This window comes from Camelina sativa, chromosome 18 (genome assembly GCF_030686135.1).
Source record: "Camelina sativa cultivar CO46 ecotype springtype chromosome 18, ASM3068613v1".
Classification (NCBI taxonomy): Eukaryota; Viridiplantae; Streptophyta; class Magnoliopsida; order Brassicales; family Brassicaceae; genus Camelina; species Camelina sativa.
Window position 1 is genome coordinate 17,848,951 of NC_141897.1, and position 25,094 is coordinate 17,874,044.

A 25,094-nucleotide genomic window follows, 5' to 3' on the forward strand; every position below is an offset into this window, starting at 1 on the left:
ACAAAGCAAGGTTCATATAAAGCTTCAATGTTTACCAGAAAAAAAAAAGTGAAGAGAAGTTAAAGATTAATGAAGAAAATTATTGCATCGCATCCGGTTCTTTGTCCGTTGAGGGTGAAGAGAAGAACAAAGACATGTCATGTTTGGATGATCAATTATGAATAATATGATGGAGAAGTGAATTGACATACCATGGAAGAGAGTTTGTAAAAAAAAAAAAAAAAAAAAAAAAAAAAAAAAGAAGCGATGTTTTTTTTTGGAGATATATTTGGTTTGAAGGTTTAAAGGCTTCATGTGGGATTATGAGTAGAAGACTTGGAGGAAAGATTTGGTTTACTGTGGCTGATTGAGGATGGGAATTGAAGGCTTGACTTCGTGGGGTTGTGAAGATCAAGTGGAGACACTCAAATTATGGATACATGCCAAAAGGGTGCAACGGTGGGCATAAAAGTTTCAGAAGATGGAGAAGAAAGATGAAATTGTGTTGAACTTGTCAGGAGTTTATAGAGTCATCGTCGGACCGAAAATAGGAGGATCGTGTTATATTATCGACTTAGGTTTGGTCAGAAAAATATTTTATTGAGCCAATGTTTGATTTAATTAGCCCACGATCGAAAACTCTATTGTGAGAAGGTGATTGAAAAGTGTATTGCAGCTTCTAAGAGACATAGAGGGTTTCAAAGTTTTTTTTTGGAGATGATGGATACGTGTGAATACGTTGTGGATTTGCTTGAGAACATAGAGAGTCTTCTTCTCTTCGTTTAGTCAACCGATAAAGGCAATTTTAAATCCTGGATTTCTTAAACTTGTCAGGATTTAGAGTTCATGATTGGCTCGACGAAAGGTCTTGTGGCGACGTGAGAAAACATCGGTAGTTTAAAGGGTTGAAAGGTAAGGATGTAGTTGTCTTTGGCTAAGAAAAGAGGAATTAAGGTTTATAATAAGATTGGCACAAGTTCATGAAACCATTAGAGAGAGACGAAGAGTAAGATATTGCTAGCAAAATATCTCTCTGGAATTGTTAATTAAATTTGAAATCAGGAAAGAAGCTTTGTTCTGGAATTCGACTAAATTTTTTATGGAGTGAAACGAGGTGACCGGAGATTTGCGGTAGCAGCTAAGTTGCATAACCGATAGTGTTCATTGGATCTTTAGCTGAAAATCTTACAATTGTGGTTGAGAAGGTTTGGGAGTAAGATATTCAGTAGTAAGGATGAAAGGCATCAGAGAGTTCAAAGAAGAAGATGAAGTGGATGGTTCAACGGTGTCGAAAGATTCACTGGACAATGCAGTGGTGTCAATCGAAATCGCATCGCAAAGAAGTGTTTTTGTGAATTGGTGGTTGACCAGTTTTGTGAATTGGTGGTTGATCAGTTTTTGTGAATTCTAAAAGAAGAAGCCGGTCAATGTGTTACAAGCTTGTGTGGTGTATGATTTGGAGGTTTAGAGGTTTCGTATGTGACTTTTGGGATTGTTGTTGATTGTTCGTTTCCTCAGGTGAAGTCAGCTGACGTATTGTTTGATTTGTTATATGTGTGTCGTGGCTCGGATGTTTGCCTTATTGAGACACACAATCAATAAGAGGGAGAAGTGAATTACCTATGTGTGGACTGTGGAGAGCATAGAGTCTCCATGAAGAACAATCGAGATGGTGAGGGTTTGACTAACCGGAAGAAATGGACGTGAAGCATCAGCTCTATTGAAGAGGGAAACAAGAGTTATTCCACTCTAAACACCTGCAGAAGAAGAAAGAAGGAAATAAAAAAATTCATGAAGAATGAGAGCAAGAGGGAGATCTGAGACAGAGAGAGAGAGTGACAAAGCAAACTGAAAGCTTGTGAAGATTGAAGCAATGAGAGAGCAAGGGAACTCACCAATGAGTTCTGCCAATGACGTGAAAGAGATTCACGAACCGATCGAGAAGAAGTAGCGTGTGCGTGGGATCAAATTTCCTAGTTTGGCCTTTGGGAATTCAGCTAATGAATCAAGAGGAAGTGTTGGAATTTGATTCATTGCTTAATCCTACAAAAGAGAAACAAAAAGAAGAGTGAATAGCTGCAAGAAGAAGAAGAGGAATCGTAAGAATGATGAAAGGAAGAAGTTTCCGGGATTCAAGAACAGTTTTCTTTTTAGGGTCCGTACTTTCTTCTTCGATTACTATTGATACAGACCTCTGATTGAAGCTTCGAAAGGTGTTCTGAAAACTTGAGAGCGAGATATTTCCAATGATATAAAGCTTGTCATCTGATTCCTTGTGGTTTATTGGGAAGTTGCTTTCAAAGTTGGACTGCTTGCAGGTTGCATCATTCTGGATCTGTTCTGGGAAAATAGCCGTAACTTTCAAACCGTAGATGGAAATCGTGATCTGTTTTTTCCTGTGTTTTCATATGACTGTTATTGATATTCCCACAAAATTTCATAATTTTCTGGGTTTGTTTGCTACTCTATTGTGCTCTGCATCAGAACTGATGAAAAATGCAGAATTTTAGTTATCTTAAAACAAGAAGTTGTGAAGAAATATATTGAAGGTTAGATTGGAGAGCATAATTTCAGAAGAGACGAACATCTTGTCAGCTTGTAAAAAGGTATGTGTGATTAACAAAGTTCATAAAGAAGATCGTGTGGTTGAAGAGATTAAAAGAGATCACAAAGGAAAAGTTGAGTTGTTTGTGGAAAAAAGGAAGAGACAAGGAGATATGATCTTCATCATCAAGGTTGAAGTATTTGAAGATTTCTTTTGATGAAAAAGGAGAAGAGGTTCTACTCATTGATTATCATAAGTTCAGTCATAAGTTTTCAAAGGAAATTTGCAAGGAGATATAGAGCTATGGGAAGCTGATAGGGATCAATCTAAGATGTGTCCGCTGCAGTCACAAAGACTAGAAAGACTAAGTTGAAGTCTTTATCGATTAAGTCTCCGTGGAGATTGTGGGTATTAAAGATTTTTCATAAGTTGAATCTTGTTTAAGATAAGCATCAAAGAATGGAGGCGATGAAGATAGTGTTCGACGACATCAAAAGGGGATCAATCGTGAAATAAAATAAGATATAAGAGAATATGTGGAGAATGGGCAAGTGGAAGTCGAGCATGCTCCTAGGAGTGAGCAAAATGTGGATATTTTGACTAAAGCAAGAAACAAGTTTAAAGAAATGAGGGATTTCATTGGCAGGAGAGTTTTTGAAAAAAAAGAGTTCAAGCGTAAGAGGGAGAATGTTGACATAAGCTTGAAGATAGCTTGAGGTGCAAGCTATACTTAACCTACCGAGTTATGAAATTAGGATTAGTTCTATTTAGGAGTTATCTAAATATGTTAGTTTACCGGTTTAGAATATGAAAGTTGTTAATTCTAGGGTTGAACAATTTTTATAAATCTCAAGAGAGTGTTTCATAAAGAGGTGCGCGTCTTAAGGTTCACACATGGTGTGTGGCATTACCCCATCATATACAATTGTATGATGCAACTTTTTCTACTTAATGAATTCTGGACTTGGTCCCGGAGATGTAGGTTATCCAAACTCCGTTAACAAAGTTTGTATATTTTCATACTTTAACATATACATCTAGCCACATATAAGTCTTATAGATTGTTGCATTGGTACAACATTGGTACAATTAGTTTTTGTTTTAAAATTATTTTATATACTTATATATATATAATATCTATTTCAGAAACGTTAATTAGATGTCAAAAGAAAAATCTGAAATATTATTCTTTATCAAAAATAATGGAAAACTTTTTCTATTGTCAAAATTTTTGGTTTCTTTCTATATCTATTCTGAGAGGCCATACTATATATAAGTATTAATTTAATGTTTTTGAGGTTTATTTTGTGACAAAAAAGGTCCATCAAAAATCTTGCATATTATGGATTTGTGTTGTATATACTATTGTGGTTTGGTATCACTAATGAATGTTTTCTACTATATGTAGTTAAACTCCTACATTATTACGAATATGATGATATTGTAAAATCAATCCATACAAACAAAAATTGGTTTTAAATTTCAAACTAAGTCTTTTTGGGTGAACCTAATGATATATAATTATATATACTAATAGATCAGGTATTATCAGAGTCGGCCCTTAGACACAGTTGGATGAGGTAGGTACTTGTTGGTTCTTCTAAACTATTGTTAAAAGACCATATCCTCGGAATTTCTTGTTACTGCATATCGTTTAAATTAATGTTTATTTTTTCATACTAATTAAATTTATTGCTTATATATGTCGACTAAAAATTTCTCTCCATGGAAGTTAGCTAGCTGCCAACCTGAAATTTCAAGTTATTATACAAAGTTGTTGTTATTTGCCTAAAAGAGAAATTTCAAGTCTTATATATTTCGCCTAATTTAGTTATTATACATACAAAGTCTGATATAATTTTGTTACAAGACTAAAAGAGAAATTTCAAGTTTAGATGTGCTGTTATGTAATGTTGTTGTTATATGACTTTTATAATGTCGTAATTAAGTATTACAAAACCTTAAATTTAGGAACAAAGTTGGCCATCAAACTAAATATAATTATATAAAATGCTTTTTTCGTCAATATGAATACTTTTTATATGTTGACCAAAGAAAAAAAAACTTTTAAGTATTCAATAGTGTGTGTCAACTTTCAACTAATCGTTTTATCTTCTATATATAATAAATCTTTCATGATAATAACTTTTTCCAAACGGTCAAATGTTGTCACAAGTTTCTTTTTTTTTTTTTTTTTTTTTTTTGGTAAAAGGCTTCCCAAGTTGCCACAAGTTGTAATTATATAAGAGTCAGTGGGAATTTCAAAAACAACATAGTTGAATTTTAGGACCAATGTTTCCTTTGAGTATAGTGGACATATATATACCTCTTCTAATTTGATGCAAGAGTATCTCTCTCAAAAACTAATATAAACTGAAATTTTCAGTTTGTTTTGTTTCAAACCTTGCAATCATACAATAATAAGTTACGAATTAAGCTATATGTATTATACATAGAGATTTTTAATTAATAACCTCTTTATAAACAGCAGCATATGAATTTGGATCTAACATATTCGAGTAATTGAATTATCGATGCATGCATGGATCATTTAATAGTATAGTTGACAAATTAGTTGCTTAAAATTCCATTTTATGTACCGGAGAAAAATAACTTGAAAGGTCGACCACTATTATACCAATATATGTATATATGTGCATTCACTATACATTCATGATGTAAAACAAAAGAAGACAATATACACATGGATGATGGAGTGAGAAACATATGATAATACGCAAATAATTTTGAAAATGCGCATGCAATATAGCCGTTGTGGTTGTACTCATCTCTACGCAAATATATATTCATATTTTTCACTACAAATATTTCCCAATTTTATTAAAATTCTCTTGTAACAAAAAAACAGCTCATCTACGCCAAAATGCAACTATTTTCGTTTGTTGTTTTATATATAAAAAAACTTGTCCATCTAAATATATATGTTTTGTAATAAAGTTTATATGTTTGCAGTCTAAAACAAGGAATGAGTTAGGAAAAAAGAAAAAGAATTGCGTTATTGCGTATACATAATGTATGACGGTGACTATGATCTTGACTACCTCATATGATTTCAACCATATAAATTATATATCTATAGAAAGAGAAGCATCAATGATGTTAACTCATATCAAAATTATTTAAAATTCGTTTTCATAACATTATAATAACTTTCATATTTTTAAATCTTTAAACCCCTTTGAAACCATTACAAAAGCAGGGTCCATTACCTTGGTGGAGTTCTCATATCCTAATGAGAATGAGAATCTATATCTCACCATTTCTTCTAAAGCAGCCTCTTTGAGATTCTCAACCTCTTTATATAACAGAGAGATACATGAGATCTTGAAGTTGAATGATGAGGAGGAGACTAGCTTCTCTATATCTCAAGCTTTAAGGAAATTGCCTGGACTTTGATCTGAAATGCCGTGGAATAATGGTATCTTGGAGAAAAGTAGAGTTCTTGATCAGAGATTTTTTCATGGAATGTTGTAGAAGCTTGTGCTGGGGTCGAAATATAATCCGTTTCCACCATAAGAACGATGAAGGACAGAAGGAGACACTTGTTGTGTCTTAGAGAGATCTAGAAACTGAGAGGTTGGTTTTGGACTTGATTCTTTGTGTGACGGCTCTTCTTCTCTTTGGTTCATAACCATCAAATCCTTTCCCATTAGCCGCAACACCGGATTGGGATTTGGAGGAATCACCGGCACAGGCTTACTCAGGAGATCCAAATCTTGTTGGATCATGTGTGGTGGTGGTGGTGGTTGGCCATATAGTGTCTCTTCAAAAGCTTTCTCCTTTCTTTGGCAACAACATGATTTATCATCGTCTCTGAATCTGGAAGGTCTCTTGTCAATGGTAACGATGTTATGAAGAATCTGTGTTTCAGGAGCTGCAAAGTTTGAAATTGCTGAAACAGGTGATTCCGATGAGTTTCTGTCAGTGAGATCAAGTTGATCTTGTGAAGATTGGACTTGGCTTGTGATAACTGAAGAGTTTCCATGATGTTCAACTGCATCAGTTGCCATATCCCAAGGACTTGGTAAAAATGAGCCTGGAGGTCCTGGAATAGGAATGGGATCAACCTCCATAAACGAGCTTTCTTGTTCCGCAGTTTCACAACCCGGTTTCTCATAAATCATGCTTTCAAACTCAACATCTGCATCATTAGAATTGTGCAACATATCATCATCTTCTTCTTTGTTATCACCACTATCTTCATAGCTTTCATGATCATTGTCTTCCCCACTAAATGAAGGATTTGAGCTTAGTACAAACTTATCAGCTTCTCCTTCATCATCATCCCAATCATCATAATCTGTCAGATCACATTCTTGAGTCATTTCAGACTCCCATTTCCCTGCATCTTCTTCATCTTCATTCTCTGAGAAACCCAATCGAGCTTTCTTGAACTTCATGATACCTTTTGCCTTGGATGAAAACTCCTTATCCACAGGTATTGAACATCTCAAGGGATTTGCTACAAATGAATCGCTTTCAATGCTTTTGTTCCTAGACAAAGCCAAACTCTTTCCAGAGACTTGTCTCTCCCCACAAATTCTCCATGAGCCTTGACTGTTTGAAGGGGAAGAAGCTGTCTCGGACAAATCAGTATTCACATTACTTGGACCTCTCAGCACAAGATGATCTTCTGACAATGAATGCTCATTCTCATATGGCTGATCACAAGTTTTTGTCCCATTCTTATTACCATGTCTTGAAAGACGACGTTTTGGTATCATCCTTCTACGGTGACCAAGACCTGAAGTTTCTGACCTCTCAAAGTCTTTACCTTCTTCAAAATATCCTCTTTGATAATCCGGTATCTGTTACACAAGTGATTTTGTTAAACAAACATTAAGAGTATAGCAACAAATCAAGAACGGATCCTACAAATGCATAGACTACCGGAAAAAACTATGAGAGGTCAAATGAGAGCATACCTCTAAAGCATTGCCTTTGCCTTTTCTGCTTTGACGAACTAGTTTAGGATACTTGTGATATTTCTTTCCCGGGAGTTTTTTCCTTAAGCTTTTGCTCCCTTTACTGTCGCTACAAGATTTCTTATCACTACCATCTTCATGCTTACTTGATGGATCAGAAGTTTTCTCTCTAAACTCAGATAAAATCCGTAGTTTTTGGCCTTTAGCATCAATGTAAACAGGTCCAATGCCAGCAGCTTCTTCGTCAATGCGAACACGCACCACACTACGCTTCTTTCCTTTGCTGAACACGTCAGGCTTATTATCAGAGACAACCCGGTTGGAGCAGCTCGAAATCATAACCCAGTTTGTTCCATTCCTTTTATCAAGATCTTCTAATGTGCCAGCTTTGGCAGAAGCATAGATATCAACCATCGATTTAACTTTCAACCGTGGCTTAGTCTTAGGCCTGTTTGGCTTACTAATTGGCTGCTGCTGTTCCGAGTCAACTGACAGACACTGATCGATGTGCGCATTTAAAGTGGTGTTAGAAGCAGACGAGAAGGTTTTGCAGATGGGACAAGTTCTCAAAGCCATAGATTCAGAAGGTGAAAAGAGGCAACTATGATCTTCTTTTGATCCACTATCCACACATGCTCCAGGTTTCACTACCAACCCACACTTTTTTCTAGGATTCTTGTTAGCCATAGCTACTTGTATTTTGGATTTCGAACCACTAGCCAACAAACCATTCTCAAAGCCTTGTTTAGTCTCCACTAATGTCTGACTAGAGCAAAGATTCTCCAACTTTCTCTTGCTACTTACCGTTTCGACATGAGTTATCTTCACTTGAAGAGGATGGCCAAGAGGCTGAATCGGTGGCAACGGATCACTTAAGCCATGTTTCAAACAAAGTTGCAAACTTGTTGAGGAGAAAGGCCAATTTTTCTTGATGTTCTTGGTTCGGTTACTAAATGCATAATCTCTGTAAAAACATCACAAAAACCAAATTATAAACCATTAGTACAACAAACAACCAGACAAAACAAGGGTACAGGCTTTTTAAAAAAAAAAAACTTCTGAGAGACATGACATAACAAAGAAAAGTTTGTTCCTTTGATGATATAATACTGAGCCTCGTTCAGATCAACGCACACGGTATGGACCAACGGATCAAAGAAAAGATATATGAAGAATAGTCAAACAAAACTTAATACCAGTCACATAATCACAGAAGGTGAAAGAGAAAAATAAAAATACATAAAAAAAAAAGCTTATTGCTTTGAATCTGACCCATTAAGCAAAATTGAATGGATGAGAAGAAAAGATATGTATTATCAAAAGATCAGACCTAACAAGAAAGCTAAAGACTTTAGCCTAAAACAATGGTGAAAGAAGAAACTGTTGACTTCTTCTTCCACAAAACCCCAACAAAATCGGAGAAAAAAAAAAGAAACTTTACCTGATGCAGAAACTTGAAAGATGTGATTGACCTAACTCATCACTAGAGTTGGTCAGATGTAAGAAATCAGAAGAAGAAGATGGATTGTTTGAAGGGCTTTGTTGATCAGTGGATGATAAGAACATTTGTTTCTTCCACTGTTACTACTATTCACTTCACTTTTAACCTTGTCCCTGCTCTTCTGCATAACACCAGATCTTCTTATAATACCAAAATTTTTGTGAGCCTATGATACCTGAAATAGAGTTACAACAACAACAACAACAACAACTGTTGATTTTTTAAGTACTCTTTGGTCTGAAGACACATGATTATAAAGATCTTGCTTGAAAAAGAAAAATATTATTTCATGTGAATGGAGAGAAAACAGAGAATAAAATTAGGATTAGTAGGTGAAATTTTCAAGTATCTGGGTCGGATTGGTGAAGGAGATCACTAACAAAGAACAATCAAAAGATTGGATTTTTAATTTCTGTTAAAAAAAATTCCCCTTCTAAGAAGCCATCAGTTTCCAATCTGATTGGAGTGTTATTTTATGCACATAAAACTCAAAAAGACATCACACACAATAAGAGACCAATATAGATCTCAAGAGTGTAGGAAACTGACAGTACTAACTAAAACAAACCATCTGGTGGATTATAAAAACCAAAGATCCTTGAGATTGTTCCCCCCAGAAACTATTTGAGATTAATGAAAAAAAAAAAATTCATAACACAAACCCCTTACAAGCTATGTGTGTACAATAATGAAAGAAGAAAAATTAATTGAAACATGAGATTATAACAACAAATCTGGAGAGAAAAAATTAAGAATCCAAGAAATATAACAAAACCAAACCCTTTTTTTAATAATGCTATGAACAGAAGAAGAAAGAAAAATGGATCATAAAATACTAAAAACTTTCAGAGGAGTAAAGATAATATGCATAGCAATATTTTGAAGGATACAAAGTTTGGATCTTTGGAATTTAACAAACTAGAAACTGTAAGTCGCTGATACAATACAAGAAAAAAACTAGAACTAGAAGAAGAAGTAGAGAGTTTGTTCAATTAACTTTTCAGAGACAGAAAAATAAAAATAAACACAGAAATTGAATCACTATAAATATTACACACAAACCTTTTAGAGAGGATTTGATTATTTCAAAAATGGTAATTTTTTTTTCTTGGCAGAAGAAAAGATTTTCTTGGAGAGAGAGAGAAAGAGAGAGATGAACAAGAACCACGCACTAACACATCAAAGTGGTATCAGGTTCCCTAAGTATATTTAATAAACCATACTGTTTAAATGTTTATTAAAAATAGACTAAAGTTTTAAAAGAGAAAAAATGTTTAAATGATTTTATTATTTTCATTTTTCCTCGTCGCTGTTCCTTTCGTCTGTCTGTAAGTGAGCTGTGTGAATTCCTAAATAGCTTTTTTCTTCTTTTTTATTCAGAGTTTTGAAAACTTTTTTTTTTTAATGCATTTGTTCGTCATAACTATTATTTTATTTTCCACTTCTAGGCCTGAACTGAACGAGACAGTAGAGTGCTTATTTACTATTTTTTGTGTGTTTAGGAAATGGTTTCTATCATATGTTTCTTTTATACAAAAATGCAATACTTTTCCAAAATTTTAATGCGTAATAAATTAAGAAACTTTATCTATATATATATTACAAGTAATGAAGAAATATTTTTGGTTTGGGTATAAATTTTCCCCTTTGCGTAGATGTTATACATTTCTATATGCTCTAAACTTCTAAACATATGAGTCGTAGAGGGATATATAGGAATGAAAATTTGAGACCATCAAATAGCAATTTACATACATGTTTAAGTTGACTAACTTTAGTTTCGGGACAAAGTCTTTCGAACGAGACGGAGGGGTTGTAAACAATAACTATCTGTTTTGGTAACAAGCATTAAGATGGTTTCTTATGTGATATCGCTATCTAGGAATATATGAATCTAGAATCATAGGTAATAGAAGATCTTTGAAAGATATTTAAAGTGGAGCATATAAAATAAACGAATGGCTATGATGATATCTTGGGATGATATGGGGGTATATCGTTCAAAAGATTCTCCAACGTTTTAAGTTATAAAGACTGTGTAAGTGATCGAAGAATTTGGAATCGTAGAAAAGACATACAAATGAAGAAAGACTTTTAATTTTTAGACTCAATATGTTATTCAAATGCATGCTTACGAAAACATGATGTCCAAGAGTGTAAGAAAAAGGGATCCAAGTGTTTGAAAAGCTGGCTGGCCATATGTTTGTGCATTCCTAAAATTTACAAGCTATTCTTAGTTTGAAAGCAAATAGAAGTTCTTACATATATGATCCATATAGAGTATGTAAACTTATGAGATAGTATCTTATATATTGATATTTTTAGTATAAACAGCCAGAATTATCGCAAATCATCAACATTATTAGAGAAATTAAGAAGAAGAAAAAAAATCATATAATAATCTAAACAAAGAAGAAGAGAGTGCCATTTTGTGGAAACGTAAGGGCTAAACAAATGATGATTTTTTAGTCAAACATCATTTTCCTCGTTAAGTCATATTCCATGCCCTATGGGACTTATTGGAGGTCCCATAATTCATTCCTTCGCTACACGACATTTTATATTTTGTGTAGTAATAATGAATGAAAATTTTTGAAACGTAATGGATTGAAGCAAGACACCAAAAAAAGAAGTAAAAAAGCTTCTTAATCGCAATGATAAATCACAAGAAACATCCGTTTATAGCTTTTGATTAATAAGTTTTATCACAATTAGCACTTCCAAAATTCTTCAAAGATAGACACGAGTGCGAAACGACAAGTGGTCGTAGTATAGATATGTTTTCAGTGTTATATTAAACAGAAAACATATCTCAACATTATTTTCACTTTTGATTTAGAAGATTCGATAGATACAAAAGTATGCTAGAAAATGTTATATTATTTTAATTTGAGGGTAGACTATTATCCTAGATACCATGTAAATGAAAAGTGAAAACAAACAAACTGTAGTGTTAAGAATTTTTTTTTATGAAATGTCCACATACGTCAAATTATCAAATGGCATAGACATATGATGATGGTGTGGTCTGTCTAACTTTTTATGATGCTTTTATTTATTGTGACGGAACATAAATTCATAATTTATTTCTTATCCTTGAAATATACTTTATTTATTACTATTCTTCTTTTTTTTTTTTGATATTTACGATTCTTTATAATATCATTTTTCTATTATTAACGGGGAGCACCGATTGTTCCGTACGTCTTCGATGTGTGTTGGTCGAAAAAAAATGAGTGAACGGAAATTAACGTGACAAATAAAATCTGATCTTATTTTGGGTCGGTACGAATGTGATTATAGAATTTTTATTCAATTGTTTCAATTCCATAAAAAGTAGCTGGTCCAACACGATATGTATGTATTCTTCATTCTAACATCATATTTGAAGAATGTTATATTCACATTCAAGTAATTGGAATTTTTTATACTTGACAATCTATATTTACAATGATTTAATTTCAGTATAAATCATAATCGATGATCGAATATTTAACATCCTCTTTCTTGTATGAAAATAAATCTATCTTGTGTATGTATACAACACATGTATTGACTTATTTGATCTCTTTCATTCAATGAAGACGAAAAAAAAGTGCAATAATTTAAACCAACTTTTTCATTACCATATGGATATGGTCCATTCCATATCTATTTTATCACATGATTCACGTCTTTTCAAAGTTCACTAAAAAAATAGAGTAAGGTTTTAACCGTTGCACTCTCTTACTTTTTTTATTTTATTTTGTATGATATAATAATATGTAACAAAATATAAGTAATATTGCAAGAAGTAAATTATTCGGAACATTAAGCAAGATGATTAAGAATTCGAATAAACCAGCTTGCTCCAAGAGAAGCTGCAGTATCTTAGCAATATCGTGGATCGAAACAGTCTGACTCAAACGGAGAGTTCGGTCTTGGAGATCAAGACACCATCACTATCAGCATAAAGCCACTCTCCACCTCTAATCAAAGTTCCTCCAATATGAACCGGCACATTCTTCTCACCATGACCTTTCTTAGTAGACTTTAATGGGTTAGATCCCAAGGCCCTAACCCCAACATCGCAATCATTGATCTCATCCACATCTCTAACGCATCCATTCACTACAATTCCCGCCCACCCGTTGTTCTGAGCTAACTGTCCGAGGTTTCCTCCAACAAGCGCACATCTCATGCTTCCACCACCGTCTATAACTAAGACTCCGCCTTCTCCTTTTGTTTCTAGTTGGTTTCTGACGAGAACATTGTCTTCAAAGACCTTGAGAGTCACGATTGGTCCTGAGAAGCATCTTCTTTGGCCATACATCTTGAAGATTGGGTGGAGAGCGCGTAGGTCTCCGTTTGATATTAGTTCTGCGTTGCTGTCACACGCTTCCGCAGTTGCAAATGCAGCCATGGGAGAATGTGTTTTGTGTGTTCTGCATTTGGAGTCACTAGACAAATTAGAGCAGGGAACTGAGAGAAAATGATGAAAATAGCAAAACAAACTAAACCTAGACGAGAGTTCTCATTCTCATTAGGAAGTTCTCCATCAACATGAACAATTCAGGTGATTCAAGATGCCAAAAAGGTATCATTTTTGTTACTGACTCTAAACAAATGCACTTGAAAGCTGATGGCAAGATTTAACCAAGAAATACACCAAAACTCAGAATATAAAGTTCAAGAAAAGTGTATAATGAGCCAAAACATTCTAAGACAAAACGAGAATTAGGCAAGCATATGATTTATCAATAAAAACATGCGCAACTCTTTGCATAAGACCCGTGTTGTTAAAGCCAGACTTGGAAGAGGCCGAGATTTGGATCAAACACTCAGGCTCAAGAAAGCAGAGCCATTCAAATTATAAACAACTTGTGGAATGTAATGCCCTAAAATTTTTTTAACAGTTGACTGAAATGATGACTGTTTGCTTGACTCTTAAGTCTGATATTAAGTAAGAAGAACACAAGCTTTGATCTACGAGGGTTAAGCCAGATGCTATAAACAACCTTTAAATTACTTCTTTCCCTGACTTGATGCTAAAGGTATGTATATATGTACACACATACATACCTTTTACTTAACCAAGAAAACAATGAAACATCCAAAATCAAACCCATTTGTCTACTAATAAAACAAAGCTACATGAACTTAATAGTACTGAATTGTTTCTATTTTTGTCCAAAGCACAACAATTCCAAGTATAACTTATACGGTAACCAAATTTCACTAAACAAACAACAAAACCCAAAGGAGGAGAACCTTCTAATTTAGACTAACCTTTAAAAGCAAACTCAAATTTTACTTAAAACCTAGAAAAGAAAAAAACAGAACTGTTTTTAATACAGTAATTTGTAAGAAAATAACCGTTTCTAAAAAGCAAAACACCAACTAAACCATCTCAATTCTCAAACATCGATATCAACAGAATTGGTATGGATTTCAACAAAATCAAATCTTTTTCATAAGAGGAAGCAGAAGGTTTACCAAAGGAGAGGGAGAAAGAAGATTAGAGATCCAAAGCTTTCGGCTTTTTGCAAATTCTCAACGACGATATGTACAGTACATGTATGTATATACAATCGACCCAAGTGAACGGGTGAGGTCAGCTTCTTCTTCGTGTCAGCCTATCCATTTACTGGGAAAACAATTCTCATAGAAGCTTGTGCCATTAGAACCACTTGGTTCTCTTCTATCGTTAAACCCGTCGGTGCGGGTTTTTTCAATCCGACCCGCTTTTTTCGGATCCAGTCATTGACTTTTTTTTTTTTTCTTTTTTCTTTTTGCGACTAATTTGGTTCGCTCATCGGATAGTCAAAACAAGTCCGCTGGGTCAATCAATATTCCAAATATTTTTCATTCTATTAAGCTATAACGGGCCTAACGGGCCTTGTGATGTAGAATTTAAACCTAAGTTTACATAGTGGAGAGGAGTTAGAGTGGTGGTAAGTGATAACTGTGTTCAATCTTGGTTTGCGTTTGGGTTCGGTTCGATTTTTCGGTTTCTTAGAATTTCCGGTTTATGAATAATAGTACGAATATTCAAAAAATTATATTAGCCCTTATTTGTAGATAGATTCTAAATAGTATTTGCATTTTGTTTTCTAAAACCCCCCATTTTTCCTCCTAAAAAAAAATCAGATTAAATAGATTCTTTACAAATTTTAAAACTAAAATAAAGCTTTCTCATTACAACTCTTAACATAAACTAGAATCCACATACTGTAAGTTGATGTTTTAAAGGACAACAAACTCATACATCTTTCTTTTTCTATCATTTAATTTACAAATGATGATTTAGTACGATTTCTACTTTAGTTCGGATTCAAATTTGGATTTTAGTCAATATATTATGAATTTAGGAAAATAATTAGGTTGTAGTTCAGTTTTGGAGATCATACAATGTTTCGGATATAATCCATTTAAATCATATTAAGAGGTACAATGTTTTAAATACTGTAACAAGAATAATCCATTTAAATCATACTATTAAGGTATATAGTTTTGTTTCTGAATTGAATATCTCAAAATCGGTTTGGTTTGCCGCACCTGTTTGAGTTTGAACACCTAAACAAAACTGACAAGACATCAGAGCCGTCGATCCACTGTCCTTTCAAAGTTCGTTTTGCGGGTCCCACATTGTCAAAATATACAAAAATATCTTACAGAAGAAAAAGAGAAAAAAAAATAGAGGGAAAGAGGTACACCACGCCACAACCGTGCTTTGTCTGTCACATGAGTGGGTGTTTTTTCGTAAGGAGGTCACAGCTCCGTAACGAGATAATTTGCGGCTCTTAAAAGGACAAAAAAAAAAAAAAAAAATTAAAGTAAAAAAAAAAAAAAAAGAGAAATTAAAAGAGGCTTGGTCAATGTCTCTTTTTTGACCGGGTTTTTTGGAATAAAAACTGCCTCGTCCTCAATTTCCAATTTAATATTCAATTTAAGGTTATAATTTAAAGTCATTTACATTTTTATTAAATTAGAAACTTCCTTTATTATCTAAATTCCCCTAACGCACGTTAGTCATTTGTTTTCTTCCTCTTTACTTCATATATATACAAAAATATGATCTTATATTAAGGGAACGTTAAACTTGACAACAAGATTAAAAAAAAAAAAAAAACAGATACCAACGTTTTTAACGTATATATATCTCCTTATTTTGTAAAAGTATATTTGTCTGGCTCTGAAGTTCATCTGTTCGTTTAATGATCTTTTTCGTGTTTCATGGATCAGTTACAAGTTACTAAAGAGTTATGTCAGATTTTGAATATCTTGAAGTTAGCAATGGGTTTGTAAACGGATCTCCTTATTTTGCAATTTTAGGTTCATATACGTTTCATCTCAAAAACCACATGCATATATGATGAGAAGTTGAGAACCTGTCTATATTTCAAAATGTTATTGTTTTTCGTCTTGTCGATTGAAGTCGAAAGATTTGGTTTTATGTTGCGTCTTTAGTTTTATATTTTTAGTTTGAACTTCGAGTGTTCCACTAAACTATTTTAATTTGGTACGTAAATTAAAAAGGACAAATATTATTCCCAAGAGTACAACTAGTTAAATATATATATAGCTCATATATAGAAAATGATTTTAAGATGGTCATTAATTGTTATCACAGGACTTAAAAATTTAAAACTGATTAACAGTTACAAAACACACTTTTTTTTGTTTTTGATGAAAATACACAAGGTGATGCTAAAACAATGTGACTAAGAAGATTTACTTTCTTTCCATTATTTTATTATTTTTCAAATTAAAAATTAGTAATTTTATTTTCAAAAATAGTAAAATAATTGATCGGAAAATTAACATATTTATTTTGTAAATGTCGTCGCAACATCATGATTCGAGTATTTTTTGTTGACGATAAAACAATGGTAAATTATTCGATTTAAATGTGTAGCTTTATAGTTTGTTAGTACCGTTACAACATCATTATCTGAATATATCGTTGACAAAAAAAAAGCTAATATACTAGATATGAACGTGCAATTTATTTGTTTTGTACGTGTCTTCGTAACATCATTACCCGAATATGTCGTTAACGAAAAAAACAATCATTGGATCATAACGTATTTATTTTATTATTTAGTGTTGTCGTAACATCATTATTTGAATATGTCGTTAACGAAAAAAAACAATAGCAATTCACTGGATCATAATGTATAACCTATTAATTTTATAAGTGTCGGTATAACGTCATTACCCGAATATATCATTGACATATGTATAATATTAAGGGTTTGATCGGTGAACACAAACAAAGTTGTACAAGTATCAATCACAAAAGCGTTATTAAAAACTTAAAAACTTTACATTTAGCTTTTTTGGTACTCTTTATTACAATTCTTGCACTATTCCGTAACAGCTTTTCCGTACAGCTTTGGGTATGTTACCAATCGGATCCTAAATCATTGGATCAACACGTATATCCTAATAATTTTATTATTATCGATGTAATATCATTACCCGGATATATCGTTGACGAAAAAAATAATAATAATTCAACACGTATAACCTAATAATTTCATTATTGTTGTTGTAACATTATTATCCGAATAAGTCATTAACGAATAAAATAAATATAAGATCATTAGATCAAAACGTATAGCCTAATAATTTTATTATTATCGATGTAACATCATTACCCGAATATGTCGTTGACAAAAAAAAAAAAAAATCAACACGTATTATCATTATTGTTGTTGTAACATTATTACCCGAATATGTTGTTAACAAAGAAAATGATAGTAGATTATTAGATCAAAACGTATAGCCTAATAATTTTATTAGTGTCATCGTTACATCATTACCCGGATATATCACTTAAGAGAAAAAAAATAGTAAATCATTTGATCAAAAAGTATTGCTTAATATTTTTATTAATGTCGCCGCAAACATTATTATTTGAATTCATTGTTGACAAAAAAAAATCGTAACTACAAAATTATTTTTAAATATCATAATATATACAATAAGTAAAGTCATATTAATTTTGTTTTGATTTTAAAAATTTTGAATTGTTAAATATAATTGTTTATTTCTCCAAAATACCTGTATAAGTTTCAAAAACAAAAGCAAAAAATCTCTCAAAGGTGACAATATTTTGACAAAATTCCTCCTTTTAACTGATTTTTCATAGCATAGTTACTACACACACAGACTATAAATAGCTTACAGATTAGATTTTCTGTTCCACAAATTTCTAACCAATGTGACCCCCTTATAGTAAAAAAAAAAAAAACAACAACCTGTTCTATCTGTAACTTTTTTATTCTTCTACTCAAAAAGGTTAATTAAATATGTTTTTCTTCTTTTCAACCAGTTTTTGGAATTTCACATGAAATCAAAGCAATAATACAAGATTACTACTAAAACACTGAAATTTCTTTTTGTCTTCTAAATCCGGCATGTAGCAGAATAATAATAACATTTTGCCAAAAATTTCCCGTTTTAAAAAATTAATTTTATTCCTATTAATAACCAATCCGCAAAAAATGAAATTGGAAGAGAAATTAATGTGAAAAGTTGGCAGATTGTAATTCGTTAACGATCACCTGTGTTTCACCTCACGGTAGTCCCCTCACTTACCCACCGTCGATCTTATTCTCTGTAGTTTTAGTATTACACGTGGCGTTATGTGATAGGTTAGTTCATTAGTGAGAAAAAAAAAACGCTTCGTGTATAATCTCCCCCATCATCATCATCATCATCATCTCCTTCACCATTCCTCCCTCCTGCGTAAAACTTTTTTATTCCTCCTCTTCTTCTTCTTCTTCCTTTAGTTACAAATCGATCATAATGGTCTCATAATCCTCTCTTTCTCTCTCTCTCTCTCTCTATCTTTTTTTGTATTTCTCACTTTCGAAGATTCCTCTTCTCGCCCACAAACGAAAAAATCTTTTTTTTTTTTTTGTTCTAGTATAATTCAATTCGAAGCATAACATACGGGAAGAAAATGTTGGAAATTTGTTTCTTGTTTCGATTGTGAGAAAAAAGGAGAAAAAAAAATTATATATTTCCTCGTTTAGGTGAGGAAGAGAGAGAGAAGTTGTTAAAGTTTGAATTTTTATTTTCTGGGTTTTTTTTTGTCGTGAGACCCAGAAGAAGAAGAAGAACAGAGAGAGGAAGAAGAAGGAAGCGGTGAGAAGAGGACACTTTTTCTCTCTCCCGGTTGTGAAAAAAACTCTCTTTTTATTGTTTCTTCATCAGTGTTAAATTGGGATCCGGGTCGGGTGGGTTTTCGGTTTTGGTGGTCGGATCAGAGAGCACAGAGTTGGATGTTAGCGGCGGAACTGAAGGTTTCCGTTTGCGGCTGCGGCGGCTGTGACGGTGTTTCTGGGTCGTGTTTTTCAATCAATCAGGTAATTAGTCACAATCGATTAGAATGTTTCATCTTTAACTTAAATTCTGGATTTTGAACAAACCATGATTTGTTTAATCACATCTTTAGTGTTTTTGTTTTTTGCTTTCAGTCTGGTTTAAGCTATAATCATACGTTTTTTTTTTTGGGTTTGCTTCTCTTTTATAATCTCATACATGGCTCGATGATCATTTTTTGTTTCTACTAATGATTCATCTCCAAAATTCTTGAAGCTAATTCGTTAGAATCTAAAAATCCGAAGTTTCGATTTTGTGAGATTCCATGAAAGTGGCTTAACGTGTGAAAAAGAAAAAGTGCTTCTTTTTCTCATATATATATTTCTTTTTTTTTTGTCCACTCTGTAAAAAAAAAAACTTTGGTGTCTACTAGACCCAAGGCTACTTATGCATGTGTTTTTTAAGCTCACTGGTTCACTGACAATTGTTCCAAATCATCTTTGTTTTACTTAAGCTTGGTTATTATTGTTTAATACAACAAGTTTTTGTCTTCTCATGTCTTCAATGTTTGATTGTGATGTTTTTGTGATTATTTTTTAATCATGTTTTCAGGAGTTTCATCAAAGTTTGATCATAGACTCAGTCAAGTTCTTAGATCCTCAATGGCTGGTTTTGATGAAAATGTTGCTGTAATGGGAGAATGGGTGCCTCGTAGTCCTAGTCCCCGGACGCTTTTCTCCTCGGTGATTGGAGAAGGGAATAGCTCGAAACCTGTTCTTGAAAGAGAGTTATCTTTGAACCATGGGCAAGTTATGGTTGTAGAAGAAGACACTACTACTGGTAATTATAACAATGATTCTTCACTAACCAATGTTTCTCGTGGTGGTGGTCTCTGCGAAAGAATTGCTGCTAGAGCTGGTTTTAATGCTCCGAGGTTAAACACCGAGAGTATCCGCTCTAACACAAACTTCTCCATCGACTCTGGTCGTCGGTCTCCTTGCTTAACCATCTCTTCTCCTGGCCTTAGCCCTGCAACACTCTTGGAATCTCCAGTTTTCCTTACTAACCCAATGGTAAGCTACAAGTTGTTTGCATTCACTCCATGTTATTATTATGGATCGTTTTTTTCTGAAATCTCTGTGACATTGCAGGCACAACCGTCTCCAACTACTGGGAAGTTTCCATTTCTTCCTGGTTTTAATAGTAATGCATTTTCTTCTGATAATGCGAAAGATGAGTTCTTTGACGACATTGGAGCATCATTCACCTTCCAGTCTGTTTCAAGATCATCTTCCTCTTTCTTTCAAGGCACAACAGAGATGATGTCAGTTGATTATGGTAACTACAACAACAGATCTTCTCATCAGCCCGCAGAAGAAGATGTAAAACCGGGTTCTCTAAACATAGAAAGCTCTAATCTTTACGGGATTCAAAATGATCCAAGTAACCAGAACAAGGCATCTGATGCTACAACAAACACTGGTCTTGAAACCGTTGATCATCAAGAGGAAGAAGAAGATCAAAGGCGTGGTGGTGATTCGATGGTTGGTGGTGCGCCATCAGAGGATGGATATAACTGGAGGAAATACGGACAAAAGCTAGTTAAAGGAAGTGAGTATCCGCGAAGCTATTACAAGTGCACAAACCCCAACTGTCAGGTGAAGAAGAAAGTTGAGAGATCAAGGGAAGGTCACATTACAGAGATTATATACAAAGGAGCTCATAATCACTCTAAACCTCTACCTAATCGCCGCTCAGGGATGCAAACAGATGGAACTGAACAAGTTGAACAACAACAGCATCAGCAGCAACAACAACAACAACAGAGAGACTCCACTCCAACGTGGGTTAGTTGTAATAATACTCAACAACAAGGTGGAAGCAACGTGAAGAATGTGGAAGAGGGAACAACAGGATTCGAATACGGAAACCAATCTGGATCGATTCAAGCACAAACTGGAGGTCAGTACGAGTCAGGTGATGCTGTGGTTGTGGTTGATACTTCATCAACATTCTCTAACGATGAGGATGAAGATGATAGAGGGACACATGGAAGTGTCTCTTTGGGTTGTGATGGAGGAGGAGGTAGAGGTGGGGAAGGAGAAGGAGAAGAATCTGAGTCGAAAAGAAGGTTCCTTTTTAAAACCATCATACTGTTTGCACAACAATATTTGTGCCTGTTTTTGGACTCAAAAAACGTATTGGTTTTTCAGGAAACTAGAAGCTTATGCAGCAGAGATGAGTGGAGCGACAAGAGCCATACGTGAGCCAAGAGTTGTTGTGCAAACAACGAGTGACGTTGACATTCTTGATGATGGTTACCGCTGGCGAAAATATGGTCAGAAAGTTGTCAAAGGCAATCCAAATCCTAGGTTCTTTATAAATCCTCATCTCCTCTGTTTTGGTTCTGTTTATGCGTTCATCACAATGATAAAACCGATTCGTTCTCATAATGTTTTTTGCAGGAGTTATTACAAATGCACAGCTCCAGGATGTACAGTGAGGAAACATGTAGAGAGAGCTTCTCATGATCTCAAATCCGTTATAACCACTTACGAAGGCAAACACAACCACGACGTCCCCGCCGCACGCAACAGCAGCCACGGAGGCGGTGGCACCAGTAACGGTAGCAGCGGCAATTCAGCTGCTCAGTCTCACCATTACCACAACGGACATCATCACTCAGAGCAGCCACGTGGTAGATTCGAGAGACAAGTCACGGCGACTAATCAATCTCCTTACGGCCGGGGTCCGTTTAGCTTTCAGCCACACTTGGGTCCTCCTTCAGGTTACGCGTTCGGTTTAGGACAAACCGGTTTGGCTAATCTTTCAATTCCTGGTTTAGCTTTTGGTCAAGGGAAAATGCCCGGTTTGCCTCACCCGTATATGACACAACCATCGGTTGGGAATATGAGTGAAGCGATGATGCAGAGAGGGGGGATGGAACCAAAGGCTGAACCGGTTTCGGATTCAGGACAATCGGTATATAACCAGATCATGAGTAGATTACCGCAGATTTGAAGTTTTACTCTTCTTCATTTGCTCTGTCCTTATTATATAACTTTTATATTTCCTGTCTTTTTTTTCTTCTTCTTCTTTAATTTTTATTGGTTTTAAACTTTGGGGAAGGTAAAGTAAAGGCTGTTCTTAAATTTTCAATCCTTTGTTTTGTCCTCTATTCCTATCTTATACTCAAAAAAGCAAAAACTAAGCAAAACTAAGACAAATCAAATATGCAAATTCCCATAATGATACTTTCCCAACAGATACTCTTGACATTTATGTGGTTATCTTTCCTTTTAAAGAGCTATGTTAAGCACGTGCACACACGCGTATATGCATGCAACAGAAGGACAGAAACTGAACTCCAAAAGCTAATGGATGTGACAAGAGACTGAAAGAATCGAACCTTAAAAATCTTTCTCTACTAACAATAGAAACTCGTTAAACATCAAACTTGTTCACAGAGAAGCAGATGTTTCTTATAGATATTAAAACAATGAAGACGATAAGTCTTTCGCCTCCTCGTTTGGCATCTGAAACTTTGTTATGCCGTCTTGAGTTACAGATTCTCCCAGAGGCAATGTCAAAAATGGTTTCAGAAACCAAGAGAAGATCTTTTAGAATCTAGAATCGCTGGAAAGAATGGTTTTACATGAATGCAGTTCTTCCACCTCGTCGAGTGTTTCTGTCATATGCTGTGTTGAATTTGTCTACCATCTCGTTCATTGTGCTGCAGATTGAAACAGAATAACCATTCAGATGAACACTTATATCTTACACAGTTCCTATGGATAATAGAACATAAGGCCTAGAAAGATTGCACTTTTTAAAAGAAATTGGCCTGCCTATTAATGTGCTCTCAAATACTTTAAATATGATGTTGCATAAGGTACAAACCTGCAACAATTTGTAATCATTGCTAAGTAAGTTATTAGTAATTTGTCGTTGTATTCCTGCAAAAGAAAAGGACAGCATAAGTTGAGAGACATTTAAGACAACAAGCTACAATAAAATGAATCAAATGCATATCTAACTAACTCACCATTAAGAAATTATCTTGAAACCTCTCTGATTCCATGGCAGGCAATCTTCTTAGCAGGCTAGATACTTGTCTCAGAAGTGAGTTGTCACAAGGAATATCACCTAGACATAAGATCCCACGAGTCATTATCCTTGGCACCTAAAGCACTAACCTACACTATCTTCTACTAGATTTCTGGACTGGTGACACAATACCACGCTGATGAGAATGGGAACTCAGGAAAGAATAGAAGATACTTTTCTGCATTGCAGCAAGAAATTGGTAGAGCACTCTGATTCTGCTATTAAGCATCTTGATAGCACTGTGTATCCCAGTAAGATGAGCAGCCACTGCATACCAATGTCATTTATTAAATTTTAGTGCAACTTATGAAGAGGATTATGATGAGTATGAGGGACATAATAAGGCTCTCACACTGGGTTGCTGCTGAGCCTCCATCAGATGGTTTGAGATGTGCAACATGATCAACCGATATCCGTTCAGCTTCAACAGTCTGTTTGGGTTAACATCTCAAATATCTTAGTCAATGTCCACATTCATAACTTTGATTAATCACAGAATCAACCCTAAGGACAGACCTCGATTGTGTAGCTTGTATGAACAAAAATTAGCTGCGGAATCCCATCAATGACATGCAATTCTAATCAATGGAAAAATAAGAAAAGTTAAAATCTTAAAAACAATCTGATCTAATACATGCTAAAAATTTGGAAGTCAATAAAGATGAAGACTTGGTAAGATATGTAGAAACTCTGAACTACAGATATAACTATACAAACATGCTAACATATCAGAACCCATTAATGTGAGCTGTTATATAATCGTAACTACAAGTTATAAATAAGATTAATTAGAAACATACCACTTTCATAGATAGTGACTGGAAGATCTTTCTGTGCGTGATTGATTGCCGGGTTTAAAAGGACATAAACAGGAGATTCATTGATATCCATCAACTGTCACCAAGAGAGAGCAGACAAAAAAAAAAAAAAAAAAAAAAAAAAATCACCCTTTTTCAGTACAAAGTGAGACCAAAATCTCAATCTAACAAAACAACTACAGAAAGCATTGGACTCACGGCTTTATGGATATGCATATCAGATTCATCAGCATCACTTCCCGTAGAGTACCATCCCAGAATGTAAAAGTCAGGGAACACCTTCTTGTCTAATCAAACAAGAACACCACATAAATCAAAATAATCAAGCACAATTCAAACTCAAAACACCAATAAAACTCTTCATCTACACTTGATTCTACAATTGCAGCATATAATTAAGAGAAGAAAAAAAAAGAGGGAGAGTAAGTAGTGAGCTTACAGAGCTCTTGCTTCTTCTCGAGGAACGATCTATCAAGGGTTTGAGTCGAAGGATCATATAAAAGCTCGAAACTGTTGAAGATCTCAACGGTACGACCTCTCTGGACACCGATCACACATCCGTAAACCCTAGGGTTCTGCTGGATCAATGCTTCGCCGTTGTTTGAGCCATGACCGCTAGCGCAGACTGAAGCAGGAGGATTGAGCTGAGTCTTAACCCTAGTATAGTGATCCGATACGTTTACGATTACCAAAGGATGCAGCTTGAAGGTTAAACCGCTTGTTGACGAACGTGCCATTTTCGATCTCTCTCTCTCGATGAATTTTTTGTTTTTGGTTTCAAGTTTTTTTTTTTTTTTTGTTCTTTATCTAATATAAACCAATACGAATTCGGATCCTATAACTCGGGTCCTTGAGACATTAAACCGGGTCAACTTATTGGATAT

General features: G+C 34.4%; 4 protein-coding genes across 8 annotated transcripts; 1 reads left to right on the forward strand and 3 right to left on the reverse strand.

Moving 5' to 3' along the window:
• Positions 1–5,639: 5,639 nt before the first annotated feature.
• On the reverse strand, positions 5,640–10,314 carry LOC104761682 (uncharacterized). Of its 4 annotated transcripts, none has more exons than XM_010484795.3 (4): positions 10,034–10,314; positions 8,912–9,146; positions 7,471–8,434; positions 5,640–7,353 (listed from the first exon to the last, which is right to left on the reverse strand). In XM_010484795.3, the coding sequence occupies exons 2-4, from the start codon at positions 9,034–9,036 to the stop codon at positions 6,004–6,006; spliced, it is 2,439 nt and encodes an 812-aa protein (XP_010483097.2). In that variant the 5' UTR covers positions 9,037–9,146; positions 10,034–10,314; the 3' UTR covers positions 5,640–6,003. The 4 variants fall into 4 exon arrangements, with proteins under 4 accessions (XP_010483097.2, XP_010483098.2, XP_087356264.1 ...); XM_010484796.3 differs by having other exon boundaries at positions 8,912–9,181; positions 10,034–10,295; XM_087500138.1 differs by lacking the exon at positions 10,034–10,314 and adding an exon at positions 9,862–10,029 and having other exon boundaries at positions 8,912–9,320.
• Positions 10,315–12,678: 2,364 nt separating this feature from the next.
• Positions 12,679–14,787, reverse strand: LOC104761683 (putative 4-hydroxy-4-methyl-2-oxoglutarate aldolase 3). The gene is made up of 2 exons (XM_010484797.2): positions 14,447–14,787; positions 12,679–13,395 (listed from the first exon to the last, which is right to left on the reverse strand). The coding sequence occupies exon 2, from the start codon at positions 13,371–13,373 to the stop codon at positions 12,873–12,875; it is 501 nt and encodes a 166-aa protein (XP_010483099.1). The 5' UTR covers positions 13,374–13,395; positions 14,447–14,787; the 3' UTR covers positions 12,679–12,872.
• A 3,683-nt stretch (positions 14,788–18,470) lies between these two features.
• LOC104761684 (putative WRKY transcription factor 2) lies at positions 18,471–22,444 on the forward strand. Its single transcript, XM_010484798.2, has 5 exons — positions 18,471–19,329; positions 19,898–20,358; positions 20,437–21,416; positions 21,499–21,657; positions 21,751–22,444. Exons 2-5 carry the CDS (start codon positions 19,948–19,950, stop codon positions 22,304–22,306), a joined length of 2,106 nt encoding a protein of 701 aa, XP_010483100.2. The 5' UTR covers positions 18,471–19,329; positions 19,898–19,947; the 3' UTR covers positions 22,307–22,444.
• Positions 22,445–22,685: 241 nt separating this feature from the next.
• On the reverse strand, positions 22,686–25,062 carry LOC104761685 (COP9 signalosome complex subunit 6a). Of its 2 annotated transcripts, none has more exons than XM_087500230.1 (9): positions 24,650–25,062; positions 24,409–24,497; positions 24,193–24,286; positions 23,909–23,970; positions 23,745–23,823; positions 23,525–23,659; positions 23,331–23,431; positions 23,186–23,241; positions 22,686–23,018 (listed from the first exon to the last, which is right to left on the reverse strand). In XM_087500230.1, exons 1-9 carry the CDS (start codon positions 24,945–24,947, stop codon positions 22,937–22,939), a joined length of 996 nt encoding a protein of 331 aa, XP_087356356.1. In that variant the 5' UTR covers positions 24,948–25,062; the 3' UTR covers positions 22,686–22,936. The 2 variants fall into 2 exon arrangements, with proteins under 2 accessions (XP_087356356.1, XP_010483102.1); XM_010484800.3 differs by having other exon boundaries at positions 23,567–23,659; positions 24,650–25,013.
• Between the last annotated feature and the right edge of the window lie 32 nt (positions 25,063–25,094).